This window comes from Triturus cristatus, chromosome 3_1, assembly GCF_964204655.1.
Source record: "Triturus cristatus chromosome 3_1, aTriCri1.1, whole genome shotgun sequence".
Lineage (NCBI taxonomy): Eukaryota > Metazoa > Chordata > Amphibia > Caudata > Salamandridae > Triturus > Triturus cristatus.
Window position 1 is genome coordinate 633686274 of NC_140583.1, and position 23101 is coordinate 633709374.

Here is a 23101-nt window from a genome sequence, read left to right on the forward strand (position 1 = left end):
CTACTGTCTGGAAAATCAAGTCTTTGTGACGGCTGAACACCTCCCGGGGTCAGCCAACCAGATGGCGGATTGGCAATCCCATCATCTGTAGGATTTCAGCTTGTGTAAACATGCCCCGGATATGTTCCAGGCCCTACCCTCCCTGTGGGGTCCGTTCACGATAGACCTTTTTGCGTCCCGCGGCTACAATCGGCTTCCCCTGTACTTCAGTTGGAGGCAGGATCCGGGAGCGGTGGCAACCCGATGCCTTTCTCCAGGTCTGGTCCACGGAGCATGGTTATGCGTTTCCCCAATTGTTGATGATCACGCGGCTCACGACGGTGGTGCGCCGGCAGCAAGCGGATCTGGTGGTAATCACCCTTAAATGGAAGTCACAAGTTTGGTTTCCAGTTCTGATGGAACTTTCATGGGCTTCACCAATCTGTCTACACTAGTATCCTCATCTCCTGATCGATCCCTCCCGGAATCCTCACCCGATGATGACAACCGGCAGCCTCCAGTTTATGCCGTGGAGGATTACAGGTCACGATGGCAGGTCCCGGGCTTATTGCGCAGTGCTGTGATCCTCCTATCCAAAGCCTGGGCAGACGGCACAGTCAAGCGATATCATTCAACCTGGTCTTGCTGGATGGGTTGGTGTCAGCAACGGAGTCCTGATCCCGTGGGGACCAAAATTGTCCACATTCTAAATTTTGTGGCATCTTTAGTTGGGGAGGGTCTGGCCTACAGATCCATCAATACCTTTCAGTCCGCAATTACGGGCGGTCTCACTGTGATTGCAGGTCTTACGGTAGGAGAATATCCCCTTGTTAAGAAACTACTTTGTGGCATACGTTTATCCCTTCCCCAGAAACCAAGATACTCAACTCTTTGGGATGGGAATAAAGTTTTGAAGCTCTTGTCAGACTGGCCATGCAATAGATATCTTTCCAGGAAACCGTTGTCGGCCAAGTTGGCTATACTTTTGTGCCTGATCTCCTGCAGGAGTGTGTTCAATGCACGGGCCCTGGACATTTGAGGCCGTTTTTTCTACTCCGGATTGGTTCACGTTCCATGTGACCGGGCGAACCAAATGCAATTCCAGAGTGATCTCCTATCCAGCATTCCCAGATGTATCCAAATTGTGCATGGTCAGATGTATTAAGGCTTAAGAGGCCGCAACTGCGGAGCTTTGTCCACATGGAGAGAGACAGCATTTTATTGCCTTGAGGAAACCTTTCAGGGCAGTCTTCTCTCCGACCATCACCGTGGGTGTGATGGATAATGCATGAGGCGGGCATTGACACCACGTTTTTTTAGTGCCCACTCAGCGCGAGGGGCAATGGATGGTAAAGCTTTTGCTCTGGGAGCCTGCTTGAAGGATATTCTGAACGCAGCTGACTGGCCTTCTGGCTCAACCTTTAAAAGGTTCTACTTTGAACCAGTATCCTCCATTGTGGCCCTGGTGGTGGACAATCTTTAAACTAGCATAATCCTCGCCTCCGGTTCCTGCCATAGAATGGAAATTTTCCTAGCTATCGTAATGGAAAGTTTCAATTCTATTAAGGACTCAGAGGCGAGGATTAGCACTCCCGAGGATGAGGGACCCACCCAGACTCTTGGATCAGTTATTGGCGTAAGTAGGAAAGGTTTTCTGATAATTAACCAATGTTCTTGCATTTGATGATTCGTGAATATTCATGTTTCTCCTGCTGACTTTGATACGTTCCATGGTATGATTCTCACCGGGCCTAATGTGATGCTCTCTGTGATTTGCAGTGACGGAGTCCTCAAAGCAGGATTGAAGAATCTTCAGTGGTCGTCATGGTCGCAGGAAGAAAGAGGAAGAGAGAGGATGGACAACTCCCTGTGAAGAGGGTGGTCAGCCCTGATTGGACTAGGACTTTTGTTGTTGTTTTAACTTCCTTCCCAGGGATGATGGGAAATGAAGTTTGGTTGTTGTTGTCCTGTTGTGGCTGCTGTTAAATAAAATGAAGAAAGAAGGCATACTCTTTACCTCCGAGTCCTTAATAGAATTGAAACTTTCTGTTACGATAGCTAGGAAATGTTTCATTCTCCATCCTTGTAAGTGGATGTTCTTATAGGAAATCTGCATCTTGTAATGACATTTTCCCCTCCCTATCTTAGATTTGACAATAGGTCTTGGGGGCGGGGGTGGGAGAAAGGACTTATCTCTCTGAAGTATTTGTTTTTGTTACTTAATATTGAAGTGTTTTTTCTTCCATCATACCTCCATTGTATCCTGGTTCTCTTCTTATTCCCTCCCCCTCTAATTGCCTTACTTTTCCTGCTTGGTGATGGTTCTCAGGAGTGAATGCCATAGCGTTCTTTATGGAAACGCATGACATTTACATTGTAAAATGTTTTCCTTCTCTACATTATATGCAGTTCCACAATAAATAAAAAATAAATAAAAGATTTAATACCTGAGAGAGGGCGGCGAATTTTCGCTATTAGCAAATGAAAATAAGTGTAACACAATGTAACTTCCAAACACTTTTCCCTCATCAAATCCTGGCGAGGTCACCAAATTACCTCAGCTGACGTGCAACCTCAACAACAGAATTGGGGAACCAACATTGAAAACATTTGGTGGCAGACAAAATGAGGAAGGAAAGAAACCTTAAATGCTTATGGTGTAGCTAGAATCAAATCTGCAATGCTACGTTTTTAGAGGTCTCAGTTTTTCTCTCGGCGTTGTATGGCTCACACTTGAAATCTGCCGTAAAATGATTTGCACAAGGACACCAAAATTCCATATTTATTCTCACTAAGCATGCACTGTTGGTTTTTGTTTTCTATAGAAATCACTGGAACTAAAGATTTGCTTGCGGCAGAGCCTGAAACTGAGAAAGTGAGATTGTATCCCTGGACGATAGACAACAAATACTACTCAGCTGACATAAACCTGTGTGTTGTAGCTGATAGATTTGCAGTAACCTCCAAGATTGCAGAGTCTGTCCAAGCTTTTGTTGTTTACTTCGACAGCACAATAGTAAGTAAGAAACGTGTATGCCATTGTGGTATATGTTTATGAAAAGAGAATTACAGTGCATGGGTGCCTTTATTAACAGCAGCAAGTCCTATAGAGATCATCCATGCAGCAAGAGCGGAATCCTAGAACATTTACTCCTACTTTGTGCTTTTTTCTAAAACCATTTTTCCATCTGTTGTTGATATATAGGAAGGAAGTGATCGTTTTCATAGCTAAACAAGCACGTTAGAATGAGAAATCTATCTACGGAGAATGAGCTGTAACCAGGGTATTCACTGGGAGAAGTTGTATTTTTATTTTGAGTATGCAGATTGCTAAATGGTAGATTGTTATTTTTGGTGTCATGAAGAGAGATGTGTTAGTTTTTTAAAGACGTTTGCAAACCAAGTTGAGTCGAGTCAAGTCAAAATAAGCTTTGTTCGAAATTACATAGTGAATCATAGAAGCTACAAAAATATAACAATATCATGGTTAAAAATCAGTTAAAAGGTAATAAAAACAAAAGCTTTGCTATGTATTATGCAGAGCTATTTGCCCCCAGAGATTGTATACATGCAGATGTGAGAGGTCGCTTCTTGGCTGACCTCCCGCCTAAGGCATTATCTGACGAGGTAAGTGCGGAGCTGGATCGCCCACTCACGGAGGAAGAATTGGTTGCCACTTTGGGGGACATGCACCCGGGAAAGGCCCCAGGGCCGAATGGCTTTCCATGTGAATTCTTTAAACAATATTTTTTACAGCTAGGGCCCCATTATCGTAGGTCGGTGGAGGAGGCCAGGTAGCGGGCCGTCTGCCTCGAGATTGGAGACACGCAGAAGTGGTGGTGTTCCACAAGCCTGGTAGACCTCCCGATCAACACGCATCATACCGCCATATCTCTCTACTGAACGTGGAGGCCAAGATTCCGGCTAAGGCATTGGCCAACCGCCTTCGGCCTCATATTACTTTCCTAGTCCATCCTGATCAGGCCGGATTTATGCCCCAGCGGGTGACTCGTCACAATATTCGTTGTGAACATGTTGCTGTTGCGACCGTTCAGGGGCTAGGAGAACGAGCAGCGTTGTTACTGGCAGATATGGCTAGGGCATTTGATTCCCATAGTTGGGTTATCTAATCGCACTCCTACGCAGGCTGAATATTGGACCTCGCTTCCTGTCATACCTGACATTGCTTTATACCGACCTTCACGCATCTGTGTGCGTGGCAAGCTCTCTCTTCCACGTTTTCTATTGGACGAGGCACCAGGCAGTGTTGCCCATTGTCTCCCAACCTGTTTGCATTAGCTATGGAACCCTTAGCCGCCTGGGTGCGTATCGACGCTGAAGTGACGGGTTTTGAATGGGTATATGGACTGTCGGATCATATTGCTCTGTACGCCGACGATGTGCTATTCTTTCTCACCAATTTAGATAGGATGGGACCGAGGCTGCTTCGCATCATGCAGATTTTTGGAGAGACCTGACTTGTACATGAACCCTCGAAAGTCTACCCTCTGGGATGTGGCGGGCCTCGGCTCCTGGGCATCCTCTGTTCAGGTAGTTTCTGGGGGGATGAAATATTTGGGGGTGTTTTTATCGGACTCGCCTACCACATATTGGGATAGAAATCGACCTCTGATATTTTATCGTACTACATAGCCTCACACCTGCTAGTCCTCAATGAATGGTGGTATGGAGATAGGGCTGACCCGGCGTATGCTGTTGAACGGAGTTGCATGGGGATCTTACTTTACACACTATATTCTGCACCGCTACGTAACTCCTTGCCGTCCGTCACAAAGGTTATATTACAAATCTGGCGACAGGCTCTACGGGGGATGGGCTGGTGGAATAGGTTGACGCAGGAGACCCCTCTCTGGCACAATGGGCGACTGCCGCAACTGGCTACTCTGCCTGGGTTTCGTGGTTGCGACAGTATTGTTATCTCTACTCTGGGTGACGTAATGCGGTGGCTGGTCCTGAAGTCCTTTCAAGATCTACAGAAGGATTTCCATATGCCAAAAACCCAATTCTACAGATACCTTCAGTTCAGGCACTCTATTTCCCCTAGTTTGGAGGGCTTAGAGTCATTGGCTGAGTTTAGCCCGATAGAGGTGAAGGTGTTCATGGGAGATCTCCAAGACCACAATATCTCAAATTTACCAGTCCCTGGTTACTCATAGTTCCCCCACGATGCAGAACCTTCGGGAGGCCTGGGAGGATGACGTGGGCCTGCTGGAGGAGGAGGACTGGGCGGAGGCCCTGGCCTCCCCGCAGGGGGCGGCCATAGCCATAATTCTACGCCTTATCCAGTTCAAGTACCTTCATCGGGTATACTTTACCAGGGTTAGGCTGTGGAGGGCGGGTCTGATGTCTTCCCCTGTGTGTCTCAGATGTGAGCGTGAGGAGTGTACTCCTCTACATACAGTCTGGCACTGCTCTGCTTTGGCGCGATCTTGGAGGGGAGTTATGGCCTGCCTCTCCGAAGTGTTGGTGTGGGACTTTCCCTGCTCACCGAAGCTGGTACTCCTACATGTTATGGACGGGGTTGTGGGCAACATATACAAACACCATTTTATGCTACTAGGGTTCACTTTGGCTAAAAAAGATATTGCCAGGGTTTGGAAGGCATCGGTGGCGCCCTCAGTGTCCGCATGGAAGAACGGCCTGGACTTCTGCATGGGTTTGGAGATTCCCATCTTTACGGCCAGAGGGTGCCCGCTTAAACACTTTAAAATCTGGAAGCGCTGGGTGGACTATCGTGGCTTGGAGTTGGAGCCCGTTTCGATGGCAAGGCCCCTTGACCTGTCTTAACTTTCTACCTGGTTGGTACAGGACATAGTTTCTTGTGCGACGACAGATCATGCTTTTATAGACCATGCTTTTGCTTTTAATGTGCTGCTCTGGAATGGATGTTAGTGTGATGGGGGGATGGGTTTGTGAGGTTATGGTTATTCTGTTGGTAACTCATTTGATTTGCTCTTCATTTTTCCTTATTTTGCTCATGTAAACAGTCAAAGTCAGAATGATGTATGTTTCTTCTGCAGAAGTTTCTGGGGTACAGAGCTCTGCTCTATATGCGCTATTTGACAAATAAAATGTGTTTAAAAAAAATAAAAGGTAATAAAAATACAAGTCTAAAAACAGCCATCCCCCTCTAATCAATACATTTTCTACAGCTGCATCCTACATCTTATGACGGCCAATAAAAACCGTGACAATGCAGCACATATATACAAATTCGGAAGTGGTTGAAGATAAAAAATGGCTGGTCGACATAGTACAAATCCAAGTTGTTTCAGCAAGGGCTTAATAAAACATTTTCTCAGGCCTGAGTAAAATTTGCAAAAAAGGAGAATATGAATGGTACTCTGCATGGAAATATTATCGCATGGGCATTTCACAGGGTCGTGCGACCGGTTATTGAAAAGCTTGGAAGCTGGTTAAATGATGGAAAATGTCCAGCCGAAAAAAGGGAACCCTGATGAGGAATTCCCAGTTCGGAGTGGCAGACGGCAGTGGAACAGCATTTCGGGAAGGCAAGGACATTCCTTAAGAATGCATTTTCTACTAGTTGGAGTAAATCAGCATTCACATATCCCCAAAGCTCAGACCCATATATGGCGGTTGGTCTGCATTTGGCCTTATAGATGGTCATCATTTCCCTTGGGTGTTTGACGCTCAATTTTCTAGCGAAGTTCAACAGGGCCATGGTGGTTTTAACAAATTGGAGCCTCCTTGATTTAATTGCACTCATCCAGTTCCCCTCTTTGCTAAATGAAATGCCTAGGTATGAGAAAGTAGATGTAAACAAAATCTTGGAACCCTCAATGACAATATCACTGCAATGGGTGGCTCTTTTCCCGGGATTCATTTTAAAGGTTTTACTGATATTTATTTTTAAGCCATGATTCTGCATGAATTGGGCAAATTCAGCAACTAATCGCTGTAGGCCAAGAGGAATTTGAGCTATTAAAATGGCGTCTTCAGCATAAAAAAGGGCAGGAATCAGACGGTGTCTGACTTGGGGTAAATCTGTGCACTTACTTGCTAAAATACTACCTACACTATTGAGGTAGAGGTTACACAAGAAAGGGGTGAGTACGCAAACTTGACGCACACCTCTTTCAATATTGAATGGCTGGGTGCATTCACCATTTAGGCTGTAACGTACTCTGCTCCTATACCTTGGTACAAATAAAGGAAAATACAGAAGGGTTCTCCATAAACTAAATCATAGCAGCAATTAACCTACTCCAGGCAGGAAAAGCGCATGGCTTAGATAGACTTCCAGGAGGCTTGTACAAAGCTGAGCCTAATATTTGGAGCCCTTTGTTTCAAAAGGTTTTTAATGCCATTCAGCGAGGGGGGGGATATTCCCCCGACATGGAAAGGAGCAGAAATAATACCAATTATTAAAAAAGGAGAGAAAGGGGACCCCTCAAATTATAGACCGATAAGTCTCATAGATGTCTCCCAGAAGCTCTTTTGTAAAGTTATCTTGCTCCGTATTCAAAATTGGATGGAAGAAAATAATATTATCTCCAACCTGCAGGCTGGCTTTAGGTTATCTACAAGCACGCTAGCCCAAGCATTTAGATTTTTGTTATTAATTTGGAAGGAAGTTAAGCTCCTGAAGGGTCATTTGTATGTTGTTTTCGTTGACCTTAAAAGAGCCTAAGACTCCATTGATCGCATCAAATTGTGGGCTACATTGAGGAAACTAGAAATACCAAGTGATTTATTTTTTTTTGAAACATAGTTTATTGATTTTTTTGTAGCAAAACCTATTCATCACATCACATTACATTAGTACACATTCCAGAATGTCATAATCGCCTTGTGGATACCATATATCATCGTCTATTCTGCGTTTACTGTGCAATCCTGGTTTACGGTGTAACTTGTACTGAGTAGGAAGATATTGAAACTTCACATCATCTATGGCAATGACACTGGTTATGTCATTATTGTCCAGTAGCTTATTCGATCAGAAAGGCGGATATCTGTGCTTTGGCTATGTGCATGAACAAAGTTCTCATGAGTGAAATAGAAAAAGAAAAACATGTCCCCAGCTACCCCCACCCTCAGCCCTCCGGTCCCATGCACTTCCATAGAAACTGAAATACTCTGTCAACAATGTAGGATTCCCTTGTATAAAGTATGTAGTGACAACCATTTCCGTAATATATTTTGCAACATTCGGGGAACGTGCGTCCCGTTGTATGGACAACTGTGTGAGTTCAAGAGTTTAATTATTGATATCTATTGATTTAAGGGCTTCTAACATAGCGTCCCAGTCCAGCGCTATTGGATTCTTGCGTAGGCCCCGGAGTTCCTCTCGGCGCAATGCAGCCCTCTCTGCACTGCCCCAGTGCAGCATCTCACTATGCCAGACAGATATTGTGGGGTTTTCCGCGACTTCTAGCGCATAGTGATGGAACTTATCGCTAAAATGAGCGCCAGGTCTATTAATCGGTATTGCACTTTGTGTTTAGACACCTTCTTGTGTACGCCCAATATGCATTCCTCCACAGTGTTTTGAATGTCCCGGTGCGTGATCCCTCCGATTATGTGCCTAACAGTGTCCCACAACCCTTGTACTTTCGGGCATATCCATAGCATATGTAGCAGGTCTGCCTCCTCTAGTGAACATCTCGGACAGCAATGCTGCGTCTGCGGGAACATCTTATCTAGTCTATGAGGAGTAAGATAGGCCCGATAAAGAACCATGGTCTGGATAAATTTGAACTTCGCATTTCTTGAGGATTTTTTGGGGTGTACAAGAGCGCACGCCCACTCCTTATCGTCTAATTCTCGGTTTATGTCCCCATTCCACGTCTCCCACAGCGAGTCTAGAGCGACCATTGTATGAGAGCGCAAACCAATGTATAGCCACTTAATAAGGTGTCTGCCCCTGCCCATATAATAAAGCATCTTGGCCAGATCATGAGGGGGGGGTTCCTGTCTCTCCGAGGCCCAATGCATTTTTATGTATTGAAATAGGGCAGCATGTAATAAATATAAGTGTGCAGGGGCTCCTGTTTCGTTGATAAAGGGATCATGGTCTAGCAGCATCCCATCCCCAAATAGATCAGCCACAGTACTAATCCCTGCGTCCAACCACGGTGTTAGTCTACGTTTAGTGAGCCGGCCATCCGTTAGTGGTATACCCAACAATGGAATGTAACCTGCGTAGGCAGGGGGCGCATGTGCATATTGCAGCGCTGCCTTCCAACACTGTAGCGCTGTGCAGAGCAGTGGGGGGAGACCCTTCGGGATTCTACTACCAGGCAGTAACAAGGTGTGTAAGATGCCACGGTCTATGTCCGCCTCCGTATATCCTATTTCTTGCAAGTTACGCCCTGCCGTCCAATATAAAAACCACTGTAATTGGCAGGCTTAGTAGTACGCACGCAGGTCAGGGATTCCCAGGCCCCCCCTTGCACGTGTCTAGTTGTAGTTTCCTAAGACTAATACGTCTTCTGCCTGGACCCCAGATAAGGTCAATGAGTAGGGTGTTCATCAATCTAAATGTATTGTGTGGTATCATAAGTGGTAAGTTGGTGAAATAATACAGTAGTCGCGGTAGGACTACCATTTTCGTCAGAGCAGCCCTACCCATAACGGACAGTGGCAGCGTGGTCCAGTAAGCGACACTGGAACGCAAGGCTCTGAGCGCTCTTTGCAAATTCCCATCCAGCATTTCCGCTTGTGTTCGATATATCTGAATACCCAGGTATTTAAATGTATGTTGTGCTACCTGGAGCCTGGTATTCCCAAATTCTATGTCCGTAATCTCTGCGTGATGTGTAAGGAAAAAAGCGTCCGACTTCGCAACGTTATTGGCCAAGCCTGAAATCGCTTCAAAGTGGTGAAATACCTCATATATCGGATCCAGGGGCAGTCGGAGATCTTGAAGGTACAAAATAATATCATCAGCATAGGCAAAAAGATGTGTCGTGTTATCCAATGGGATACCCCTGTCCAGGAGATCCCTACGTGCCCGTATCGCCAATGGTTCTAGGGCCAGTATGAAGACAAGGGGAGATAGCGGGCAGCCCTGTCTGGTTCCTCTGTGTATGGAGTATTTCTCTGAGATATTATTACTAGTGCGGGCGCGTGCTGTGGGAGCGTGGTATAAGAGGTGTAACCATGCAATATAGCCCTCGGGAATCCCAAATTTTTCCAGCGCCTGAAACCTGTAGTCCCATTGGAGAGAGTCAAATGCTTGCCGGAGGTCTAAAGATATGCAACCCGCCTAGGTATATCTATTCGGGGCCTCTCATTATGTAGTGAAGCTTCCTAGTGTTCAGGCAGGTGCTACGGACAGGTAAGAAACCCGTCTGGTCTATGTGTATTAGTTTGGACAGAGAGGGCAGCAGTCTATTAGTTAACACCTTACTCAGTATTTTGTACTCTACCCGTCTTCGGGAGCGATATTACTAACGCTTGTCCCATAGTGAGTGGCAAAGCACCTTTCTCCAATGCCGTATTATATAGTACTTCCAATTGAGGCACCAGGGACTCTGCATATGTAGTGCAAAATTCAAGTGGCAGACCATCTAGGCCAGGGGTTTTGTTACGCGGTAGTCCTTTCATAGCCGTCCTAATCTCAGAATGTGTGACTGGTCCTATTAGCTCTTTTTGGGCTACTGTTGTAAGTTGCGGGAATGTGAGGGTGGAAAAGAAAGCCTCCATGTGGGCCTCTGTGCCTGTATCAGATGCCCCATATAGCGAGGCGTAGAATTGGCGGAAGGCATTATTAATGTCTCCCTGAGTAAAGGCTTTATCCCCGCCTAGGGTGGTGGCCTCATTTATGACCACCACTGGAGGGGTATCCAGGATCAGCCTGGCAAGCAGAGTCCCAGATTTATCTGCCTCTGAGTGATTCCGTCGCGAGTATGCCTGGTAATCCACGACCCGCAGAGACTCCAGAAGTTCTGCATGTTTAATCCTGACCTCCTGCAGTGCGGCCCTTTTGTCTTCATCTGTTATTGCTTCCTGTTCCAGTCTACCCATAGTATGCTCCACCTCTACTAGGGACTTATGGAGTTCTTGTCTGGCGCCCACAGTCGCGCTGATTGCCCTACCCCTAACAACCACATTGAATGCGTCCCATTCAATCAGCCTGTTTGACGCTGTGTTGATATTTTCAGCGAAATAGTGCTCAATGGTATCTAGCATATCTGTGCAGAAGACGGAGTCTTCCAATAGCTGCGGCCAAAGGCGCCAGGTGGGCACTGGGGTAGGCACCCTGCCCCAAGTGAGTATGATCTCTAAAGGGTTATGATCCGAGAAAGTCTTCGGGAGGTATGTGGTTTGTGGCACTTGCATTGCGTTCCTATGAGAACAATATATGCTATCTATCCTTGTGTGGAGTACGTGTACTGCGGAGTAAAAAGAATGCTCCCTATGTGTTGGGTGACGCATCCTCCAAACATCACACAATTCCCATCACTCAGCCCAACTGCCCAGTGCCTCCGCCTGTTTGAACACACCAGCTCCGTGTAGGGGCTGGTGCGATCTGTCCAGAGTAACATCCATTACTGCATTGCAATCACCTCCTATAATCCATGGGTGCAATTCCCATCCCGCCAATGCAATATTGAGCATACCCCAGTACTTATCTTGATCGAAATTTGGAGCATATACATTGCCTAAAACCACAGGTTGACCATCTAGCATTCCTCTCACAAAAATGTACCGCCCTTGTTTATCTATCTTCTGTTCCAGAGCCAAGAATGGCACTCCATGTCTTACCCAAATCATAGTCCCCCTTGCAAAGCTGGAGTACGTGGTGGAAACAATTTTCCCTCTCCATTTCTTACGCAGTTTTACCATTTCACTATCCACCATGTGAGACTCTTGCAGGTATACAATCTGCACCTTATGGCGTTGTAGTTGTGCATGTATTCTATGGCGCTTCTGCACCGAGCCCATTTCCCAAATATTCCATGTCAGTATAGTGTATTTACCAAGCGTATGCATTGTGGTGTGATTAGTGTGTATGTTGAAGAACAAACTCAGTTCCCGCACTGCATATCCTAACCGGATCAATGCTTACAATGGGACCGCCCCACCCCCTAAAAAACCCAATACTTGGTCTGGTCAAAAAACGATACCGGACCATACAACACAACCAAACATTTAAAAACATACTGAAAGCGCTTTCGCCATGTGGGGGACATTGCCAGCGCCTCGCATGAGGTATGACTTTCTTTGCAGTAGTACATGCAAGCTCCTAGAAAACCTTGGGCCATATGATCACGTTACTATTTAAGACAATCGTAGATATGACTTATCCATCTTTTTCAAAATCACACTGCAGCCACGGGCCCAATGTTAGTGTAGGCTAAGTCAACCATATAAGTCATTAATCAGCTGTGGGGTCGCAGAGAGAAAAAGGGCTACGCTGCCCTCCGTGTCATGCGTTTCTTCTTCTTCAGAGGAGGTTTTGGTTTCTCGCCTCGTAGCATTGGTAAAGGTGGCCTTTGCAATAATTACCTGCGATCTGTTCCATTGTATTTGCTGTGTGGTAAGGAACTTCTTGGCAGGAGTCCTGCGTGAGCGTCTGCCGCTGCGGCCAGCAGGTGCTCCACAACCATGTCGACTCTTGGAGGTAGGCTGAGAGACTGTCGCTGCACCTTTGGTCAACTCCATTACCTCCAGCCAGTCCTCTACGTCTCCCGGGCTTTCAATGAAGTATGCTTTCTGATCATGCAGGATTTTTAGCCGGGCCGGGAAAATAAGCGCATATTTCAGGTTCAAGTCTCTGAGTGTCTTCTTAACCGCCAAGAAGGAGGAGCGCTGTCTTTGGACCATAACCGTGTAGTCTGGGTACAACGATATTTTGGTATTCTCAAAGCTTATTTGAGGCAGCTCGTGTGCCTTTTGTAGGAGGGCATCCCTATCACGGAAGTTCAATAGCTTTACTATGAGAGGACGCGGGGGGCCCCCGGTTTTGGTCGTCCAGTCGGTATTCTGTGCGCCCGCTAAATACAGTACTGCGTGGAGAGCCCTTCAGTCGTGACATGATCCCTGAACCACTTCTCCATGTAACGCGCTGTGTCATTCCCTTCGCTCCCCTCCGGAAGGCCAATGACGCGAATGTTATTCCGCCGGGCTCGGCCTTCCGCATCCTCCACTCGATCCATCAGGGTGGCTACTTGTTCCTGTAGTTGTTTGATGTGGGTCTTGCTCTGTGCCTGTCGCGGAGCCAGCTCCTCCAACGTCGTAGTATTGTCCTTGACTCTGTCCGCAAGTTTCGTATGGTCTGCCTTGAGCAGAGTGAGGCCAGTCATCAGGGTCCCGATCTGGAGTTCTATCGCCTTTCTAGAGTCACTCACTTCCTGCAAAATGAGGTCCAGCTTGTCCACTGGTTCAGACATATCAGTAGGTGGGATACATCCAGACGTGAGCGTGCCATCCACGTTCACTGCAGTATCCGGGACAGGGTCGGGTCCTCCCTGGTCCTGTTGTTTCACCCTGTTACGCCCCATCTCGCAGGCCAGTTCAGGGGCAGATAGAATGGCTGGCAGCCTAAACAACCACGCAGTGATCACTCAGCCCAGCCTCCGCCGATGCTCCTCACCAGCACTGCACCGCAGCCCAAACACCGTCTGCTTCAAGCCCACACAGCATAAGTCTCCATGCGCTTCTTTACTGGCCACGTACCTCCGGGCCAGGTCTCTGTCACCACAGTACAGTACGGCAGCAAGGCGAGGGGTGACAAGCTATCTACCCCACCGGTACAGAGTCCATGTCACACTCGCACGGGGAGCACCAAATGTCCCAGTTTGCTGCCTATATAAAGATCCTGCAAGAAATTGGAGGAGCAAGGGAGTGCACCAGCAGTGTTCAGGGCTCCACACGCCCGCCACGTGTACCAGGGTGCGCTGCGGACATCGCCCGGTCTGCCCAAGCCACCTCAGCTGTGCAAGTCAGGCCCCAGCGTTTCAGCAGCAATCCTCGCCCCTGGCTCCACTATGGGCGCCTGGCGTAAACACAGCTTTCGATCACGGCCGGGGGAGCAGGCCGCATCTCATCCCTGGGCCCCGCGTGAGCTCCTTCCCCCCCGACCACTGACCTGTTGCCGCAGCTCCTACGCAGGATGAGACCAGCGGCTCCAGCCGCGCCACCCTTCACAGCGGCGCAGATAAGTCACAGCGCTGACCTCGCACCACACAGGGGTGTACAGGAGCCGGTCAGGGCCGCCTCCGGGCCTCCGCCGTCACACTGCCTCTGTCCTCGCAACCCTGGTTCCAGGGGCGGTAACCGCCCGCTCGCCTTCAGGACACGGCAGGTATGCAGCACCGAGTCCCCGCGCCACTTTCAGCAAGGCATCCGCTCTATCTCAGCTCCGATCCTGCATCGTTCGTCGGGTAATATCAGGATTTAGCGGCCCAGGTGCGGAGCTCCTCTAGAAGACGACCGCCATGCTTGGCTGCTAGCCACACCCCCGACCTACTGGTTCGCTTGCATGATAACTATGCGAGAATTAGGTGGAAGTCAGATGTCAGCCTTTCTAATAGTATTGCAATCTCCAAAGGCGTACGCCAGGGGTGCGTGCTCGCCCCAACCTTATTCACCCTGTACATCAATGGGTTGATCCAGGAGCTTTATGATTGCGGAGGCGATCCTCCCAGACTAGCGGGCAGTCCCTTACCCACCCTGCTGTTCGCATACGACACACTCCTTATTTCTAAGACTCCGAAGGGTATCCAAAACACCTTAAACAAGTTTGCAAAAGCCTGCAAAGACTGGGGCCTCGAAATTAACTGCTCCAAAACTAAATACATGGTTTTAACCCCTACAAACGATCAAAGGGGAAATTGATATTGGGCACTCAACAATTAGAGCAGGTTAAGGTCTTTGACTACCTGGGAGTCAGAATTAGTGACAACCTAGCTTGGACTCCCTAAATTCAAAAAAATGAGTCATCACTACAACAAGTGGACTGCGCAATAGCAAGGAGGTGAAGGTGTTCAACCTTTCGCCCAATTTCTCCTGTACTGGAGATACATAGGGCCAAAGGCTTAGGTGCAGCTCTCTATGGAGCCGAATTGTGGGGTTTTGAGAACACTAAAAAGTTAGAGGTAGCGGAAAATAAATTCCTTAGCACAATACTTAATGTCCCAATTAATACCCCAATTTTACCACTGCGCCTCGATTTAGGATTAAATCTATCTCACATTTTGCTGCCCTTAGAGCATTGATCTTTTGGGTCAGAATCTGTGTTAATAATCTGGAGATCCAGTTAAAAGAGGCAGTGGTGGAATTATTAACCCTCCAAAAACAGAAAGGTGAATTGCTTTGGTTTAAGAGGGTTAGAAAATGGCTGTATTGCCTGGGTCTAGATACGATGTGGGAGGCCCCTGGTTCTATTACAAAAAGCATGGCCTCCTTGCTAAAGAAGAGATATTGGGACTTTATCAACTCCTCCAGCATTGAAACTGCAGCACGTGGCACTTTAACCCTGCAATTTTTAAATGTTAAGAGCTGTTTTAACTTTTTTTTTTTTTTTTTTTTTATTGTAAGAATTTTATTGCACTTCGTTAACACACATCCAACATGTCGAGAAGCATTTACATTGCACTTGCCTACATCCACCTCGGGCCGGCTACATGCAATGACAGTTTAGCGCTACAATGTTGGTTGTACACAGCCCATCAGCCGACATCCAGCGGACCGGCGGCGTATTGACCTACATCATGCAGGTGCGTGTCAGTGCTCCGCTCGCTGTCTAGTACATCTGTAGTCTTACATTTTAACAGTTTTTGGTGTATTGTATGCGCATTTTCGTTTTTAATTGAAACTTATTTTAACATTACCTTCCCCAACTTTTAGGTCTCCCCCTGCAACCTCCCCTCTGTGTCACGGCATCCTCCCTCCCAAGCGTCGGCACTGTTTAACTTAGCACCCTGTAGTGACATTTGTAGGTATACAGCTCACACAATGTCCGTGTCTGTGTCTGACTTGTCATGCTCAAGCAAATAGGCTCGCAAGTACCCCCAATAGTCTTTGGGCTTAGAGCCGCCCGGCAACTCCTCTTCATATGTGACGAGCGTATCTCGACAGTACACCATGTCTTCAAGCCAGCGTTTTACTTCTGGCGCTCTTTTACTATGCCAGTGAAGCGACACCCTTCTTTTAGCCAGCAGCAGTGCCACAGCACAGAATCTACGCCTCAAAGCTTTCAGATGTGGAGTAATACCCAGCAGGCAGATCTTCGCCTCGCACTTCACCGCAACCCCCAACATCTCACTCAAAACCTCTACGACCCGTTCCCAATAGCCCGCCACTCTACGACAGTGCCATGCTAGATGCATGAAATCTGCTTCTTCCTGACCACACCGACAACATTTTGAATCATCTCGTATGCCATGTTTGTAAAGCCTCTGAGGTGTGTGGTACACTTGGTGCAAATACTTGTAATGTATAATTTTCAGGTTCCCGTTGGGAGTTAGCATTCCCGTGAGCATGCAGGCGGAATCCCACTCCACATCCGTCAGGGGTTCTGTTAGTCCCGCGCTCCATCTGTCCCTGGCCTTGTGTGTGTTGGTCCCTATCGCCCCTTGTATACTTGCATACAGTTTGGAGACCAGGTGAGATGCCCTGGGTGTAGTCAGGAGTAGTTGTAGAGGTTCCAGGGTAGGTGGTTCCTCCGGGTGGGACGGATAGTGTTCCCGTAGCGCCCTCTGCAGTCTATAGTAGTTAAAGCTGAACAATGGGGTTGGATTGCTGATGTATTGCAACTTGTCAAGTGTCTGGAATTCGCCATTCGCATACAGGTCCCCCAATGTGTCTATTCCTGCCCGCCTGAACAGATCCATTCCAGCCCTTTCTTGTGTTACCGAGAGGGCAGGGTGATGCGCCAGCGGGAGCGTGGGTGCATATAGCGGTAAGCAACCTGCCTCCCTGCCCAGGAGTCTCCATGCTTCTGCGGTCGTGTTAACTGGGTTGATATCGCGGTTATGCAGCCTGGTGCGCCTATGCGTAAGCATACTGGGCAGAGGGACCGGATCGGCGTCCCCTGCCTCCACCGCCACGTGTGTCAGGAAGGGCACTTCGTGATACCAGAAGTGCGCGTACTGCGCCTGAGCGCATAGGTAGTATAGGTAGAAGTCTGGGACCTTGAACCCCCCCCTCGCGTATGGCAGCGTCATTGTGCGTAATTCCATCCTCGCCTGTTTGCCTGCCCATAGCAAACTAAGGACAAGCGCCTTGATGTTGCGGAAGACAGCAGCGGGAGGTTTTATAGGGATATTGTTGAATAAATAGAGGAATTTCGGCAGCAGTACCATTTTCACAATCGCTGCTCTGTCCGCCAAGGACAGCGGCAGCCTATTCCATTTTTTAATTTTGTCTTCCATGGTTGCAATCGCCCGCCCATAGTTCGTCCTGATTACCAATTCGGGGTCTCTATGAAACCATATGCCCAGATATTTGGTGGGTTCATCATGCCACTCTAAGGGATAATCTAATGTGGTCGGTCTTGTGCTATCTGTTAGCGCCAATACAAGGGACTTAGCCCAGTTTATCTGCAAGCCTGCCTGGTGACCAAACTTTATGTACTCTCTCAGAAGCGGATTCAAGTGCTGATCAGGGTTTTTTACATATAACACCATGTCATCCGCGTAGAGTGAGATGTGGATGGGTCGAGAGGGCATTTGAATCGCCGAGTGATGATAATGCTGCCGGATTTTGCAGGCTAGGGGTTCCAGCACTAAAGCAAAAAGCATCGGCGAGAGCGGGCACCCCTGCCGAGTGCCTCTGCAAATTTGTATGGGGTCCGAGATGTATCTGTTTACTCTGATGCGTGCTGTCAGGTTTGTGTACAGCATAGCTATCCATCTTTGAAAGATCCACGGGAAGCCCATACGGACCAGCACTGCGTGGATAAATGGCCATCCAATCGTGTCGAACGCTTTAGCAGCGTCGAGGAGCACCGCCACAGCCTTCGTTTCCGGATCCAAGTAGTGTGCTAATGCGAACAGCGTGCGCGTATTATGTGTGGTGGCCCTGTCCGGGATAAAACCCGACTGGTCAGGTCTGATCAGCAGCGGCATAAGCGGTTTAAGCCTGTCTGCCAGTAGGCTAGCTATGATTTTCGTGTCTACATTCAACAACGACAGAGGACGGTATGAGTCACATTTATCTATGTCTTTGCCCGGTTTCAGCAGTGCAATGAGCAAGGCTTCCCTCATTGAAGCCGGCAGTGTTTGTGCTTCATGTGCCGCCCCGTACAGGTTCACCAAATGCGGGGCAAGCAGGTCAGCGTATGTCTTATAGAATTCTGCTACAAAGCCGTCCGGCCCTGGTGCTTTATTGTTAGGTAGGCGCCTAATGGTGTCTGTGACTTCTTCTACAGTAACCGGGCGTTCCAAGTACTTCCTATGTCCATCGGCCAGCCATGCCAGTTCTATGTCCGCCATGTAGTTCAGTAATTCAGCCTGTGTCGGTGAGGGGTGCGCTTTGTATAGTGTGCCGTATGTGTTCATGAATTCCTGCAGTATGCCCTTGGTGTCTGAGATCACCTCCCCGGTGTCAGTAGTTATGGACGTGATGTTTTGTGGTGGTTTGCCAGCGCATATTTTCGAGGCTAGTTCCCTGCCAGGCCTACCCCCCTCCCCATATCTTCTCGCTGTAGCTCGCTTAGTCACGTATTGCAGCTCTTCTGTAGCGAGTTTAGCGTGTTCTGTCAGCAGTTTCTGGATTTCCCCCAAGATTTTGGTGTCTCCCGTTTGGGTATATGACTGTTCCAGTGAGCGAATATCCTGTTCGCGTGTGTGCAGTTGTCGTCGCAGCACTCTGAGGATGCCCGAGGCTGTACTGAGGCAGACTCCTCTGATTGTAGCCTTAAAGGCCTCCCATAACAGTCCCGGGTCTTTCGTTGTTGGGCCGTTAAGGTCAAAGTAGTCTCCTATTGCCTCCTGTATGGTATGAGCGTAGACAGGGTCACCTAGCGCCGCTGCGTTAAAACGCCAGGCGAAAGGCGGTGGGTCATAATACGGGACCTCCACCTCCAACAGTACCGGGTTGTGGTCCGACAGTGTGCGGGGTAAGTGATCAACGTCAAGCACCCATGAGAGTACATTCTGCGTGCCCAGCCAGTAGTCTATCCTGGACCAACTGCTATTAGCCGCGTTTACATGTGTCGCTGTCGTTATTCCCGAGTTACGCGCCCTCCACAGATCTACCATGTTTAGGTCTTCCATTGCATCCCGTAGCATTGTTCTGGCGTTCCCATGTTGTTCCGCAGTGTGTGCCGCTCTATCTAGCGCATCCTGTAGCGTGACATTGAAATCCCCTCCCCAAATAACATGAGGCGCCTGCATGTTCGTGATGGTTCCCCACACTTTTCTAAAAAACCCCGGATCATCCACATTGGGGCCATACGTGTTTACTAATAGAATCTGTTGCCTGCGGATCTTGCCAGCTATTGCCACGCACCTCCCCGCCGTGTCCCTGTGAGTTTCGGTAATGTCAAAGCCCGTACCTTTCTTAATCAATATGCTCACTCCCCTGGAGTAAGAGGAGTAGCTAGAGTGAGTGACCGATTCTGCCCACTTAGCCCCCAGCGTGGAAGCACAGTTTTGACCCAAATGAGTCTCCTGCAAGAAAACAATGTTAATTCGCAGCCTGTCAAAGTAAGCAAACAGTTGCCTAATTTTCTTAGGGTTGCCCAGCCCTCTTACGTTCCAAGTGAGTAATTTCAGTGAGTCCCTACGTGACATGCGTTTGTATAGGGTGATGGAGGATCCACGCTAGATGCTCAGTCAGGGTTCTTGAACGTGCGTGCACTGGTGCATACCCCATGCTAGGTGAGTGTGACAGCGGCATACATTGAGTGCAATCCTGATACATGTGATAGTACCTTGCCAAGGGGTTCGCCATGCCTCTCAGACACAGAGGTTGTAGTCGGTTAGATACCAAATTCCCCACCCACCCCCCACCCACTTTAGCCCCCGAACTTTGCCAAAGCCATCCCAAAAGTAACTGTAACTTTAACTGTAGTATTATTAACTTCGAAGCGGGGCGCACCCTCCTGGGGGTGTCGCCAGGTTCACACATCTCCATCCACTTAGTGGATGTGGGCAGAAGTTTGAGACATGATTATTGATTCATTTGTATGTAACCTTCTGTCCCCTCCCCCACCCCGTATATTTTCGCAATCATGGCCTACGGCCCGGCTGCCCATGCATGAGTACGACATATCCCAATCGTCCAACATCCCGGGTCGCACCTTTAAGTTCGCTTTACCTCCAGGTTGTGTCTTCTTGGTAGCGGTGGGTCGCCACTTGCCAAAAGACCAGCGCCACCAGCGTCTCACGCCGCTGCGCCAGCAATCCACTTTACGCGCGTGTGTCGTGGTCACCATCTTACCCGTAAGTCTATGACCACCACTCCCCTCATTCCCAATGTGCGTACTGTACTCACTGCGATGGGGAACATCTCCGGCCCAGTCGATCTACAGTTCCAGACAGGGAGCGTATCAGCAGTTCTTGCTCCCACACACTGCGGGAGAGCTGGGTCGCCCGGCCTCGCACCGGACTCCCAGCGCCATATCAACCGCAGCCTGTCCCCCGGAGTTCAACAGTCAGTGTACACTTAGATCCGGATGGAGGGTAGGTCTTACATACGCCATCGCACGAGGTCCAGCGTGTCCAGTGGTCATTCAACGTCGCTGGTTCGATCGATCCTTCCCTGCGATTCCGTCCGTTTTCCCAGCTTCTTGATGTATTCCTGCGCCGCCTGTACTGTTGGGAGTATTATTGGCTTACCCGCCGACATGATCTTCAGTTTTGCTGGGTACAACATCGCATACTCTAGTCCCAAGTCTCGTAGTTTTTTCTTCACAGGGGTAAATTCTTTGCGGGCCATCTGTACCGCCACAGTGTGGTCTGGGTAAAATTCCAGGGTATTTCCTTGATGTGTGATTTTGCCCATTTCCCTGGCCAACCTGAGTGCTGTGTCCCTATCTCTGTAATTCAGTACCCTCGCTATCACCATGCGTGGGGGAGCACCCGGTTTAGGCGTCGGCGCCAGCGACCTATGGGCCCGTTCAACAAGGAAGACTGAGGAGAACTTATCGGCCCCGAAGAGTTCTTTTAGTAAGGTCTCCACATAGGTCTCCATCTTCCCAGTGTTTGTGGACTCCGGGAGGCCAGAAATGCGTATGTTGTTTCTCCTGGATCTAGCTTCCTGGTCCTCCACCTTTGCTCGGAGGGTCTCAAGCGCCTTATCGTGACCACTGCACATTTTCAGCATAGCCATGGAGTCGTCTTCCGCTTTTGAGATCCTGTGCTCCGCTTCCGTCAGCCGTCCATCATGCTTCTCGAGCTTTGCCGCCATGGTGTCAACCCTCAGCATCACATTGTCCAGCTTGTTGTTCATTTCTTGTAGGCTCTGTTGGATCGCCTTTAGTACAGCCTCCATTCCCGAGCTGTCAGACGTGTCTCGATCTCCCTCAGCTTCTGGGGTGGTTGCGCTGAATTTGCTTTGTTTGCGGGTCTCGAACTGCAGCTTGGATTGTTTATCCGTTTTACCCATGGTAGCCTCCAGTGTCCTGGTGTTGCTGGTCTGCGGGTCCGCGTGGTACTTGGCTATCTCAGCGACTGGGGCGCGGCATGTAGGCGGACGGGGCCGCCAGATCACCCAGTAGCTATCTCGCGGTCATTTATAGGTGCGCCATCCCCTCCAACCTCGTTAACGTTGGCCACCGCCGCCAATGTGTCTCAATTACTGCGGGAAGCGGGGGTGTGCAGACCAGCGGCGGTACTCTCCAGTCCGGGGTCGGCGCGGCAATTACCAGCTTTACGGCGCTATGTGGCACAGTTCCAGGGGGTCAAGCCGCGCACTCCTCACCGGCCAGCCTCTGCCCTCCAGCCTCGTCGTGTTCGCAACTGTCCCTCTCACGTCGCTGAATCCGCCTTATATCCGCGCTGGTGTGCGCGGTCCCGGGTCTTGTCCGAGTCATACCCCGCCAATGACCATCCTTCGTGCCTCTGTGGGGCCCGGTATTGAGATGGGCAGCCGGCTCCCGTCCTCACTCCGTCCCAGGCCCGCAAGTAAGCACCGCCGCCATTTTGTGGACGCCAGCTCACACGCTATGGGTCCGCACTTTCGTATGCGCATCGGGGCTCACCTTCAATTCCCATCAGCGCTTCGTTGGTGGCGTTTCGCTGTGTACACCGTGTCAGACCCAGGTATCAGCGGACCGGTCTTCAGTCTTTCAGCGGCAGCGGCAGAGGCGGCGGCAGTCCCCGGTCGCGGGCGCGGCCATCTTGTATCGGCTCACCGGTTCCTTCTAATTTTTCGCTGGAAATATCGTGCTGTGTCGCTGGGGCAGCCCCGCAACTCCATTCCCCTAGGCACCGAGGCTTCCCATATCCATATCCGCCGTTTTCATGATCATCGGGGTGGTTTGTGGGGATGAAAGTCCGCGAATTGTCTTCCGCCCGGCGGAGCTGCCTTATTCAGCCAGCCATACCGCAGTGCGCCCTCTAGCGCCCCCATCAAGAGCTGTTTTAACTTTGACATGTTCATGGATGAAATTGAACCACCACAGGCACGAGCACTTTATATCCAGTTCAGGCTTGGGACTCTACCGCTAAATGAATGGAAGAACAAATGGGCCAATGTTACAATCACTTCTATGTGCCCCATATGTCTGACTGTACAAGAAACAATTGAGCACTTCTTCTTTTTGTGTCCTGCGTACAGTAAAACAAGGAAAACATGGATTATCCCAGTCTGTCGACTGCTCTCCTTTTCACCATCGGAAGCATTACATATATTTCGATCGGACACAACAAAATGGCTTATTTTTGCAATTACAAGATACCTGTTATATGCCTGGTGGCGGAGATCGAAGTCCCACTGTGAAAAACTGCCAGGGTTGGATCCATTTTAACATGTCTTTCTATGCTTGTATAGTTATTTTGGAACTGTAAATACTAAATATTTTAAAATATTGATATTTGTTTTAGGCGAGGATTCAAAACCAAAACTTGATGAAATGATTCTATTTATGTTCTATGGGACAATGTGTATTTGCATTTTGTTTTATGCAGTTTTTATGATCATGCTATTGGTCGATTAATAAACTACTACTACTCTGCCC

General features: G+C 48.8%; 1 protein-coding gene across 1 annotated transcript in view; it reads left to right on the forward strand.

The window, feature by feature from the left end:
* AAGAB (alpha and gamma adaptin binding protein) overlaps window positions 1-23101 on the forward strand; it is a 206363-nt gene that overhangs the window by 23355 nt on the left and 159907 nt on the right. The window contains exon 2 of the mRNA XM_085644601.1: window positions 2805-2995. Coding sequence (XP_085500727.1) covers window positions 2805-2995 — 191 coding nt within the window. The remainder of the gene's footprint in view (window positions 1-2804; window positions 2996-23101) is intronic.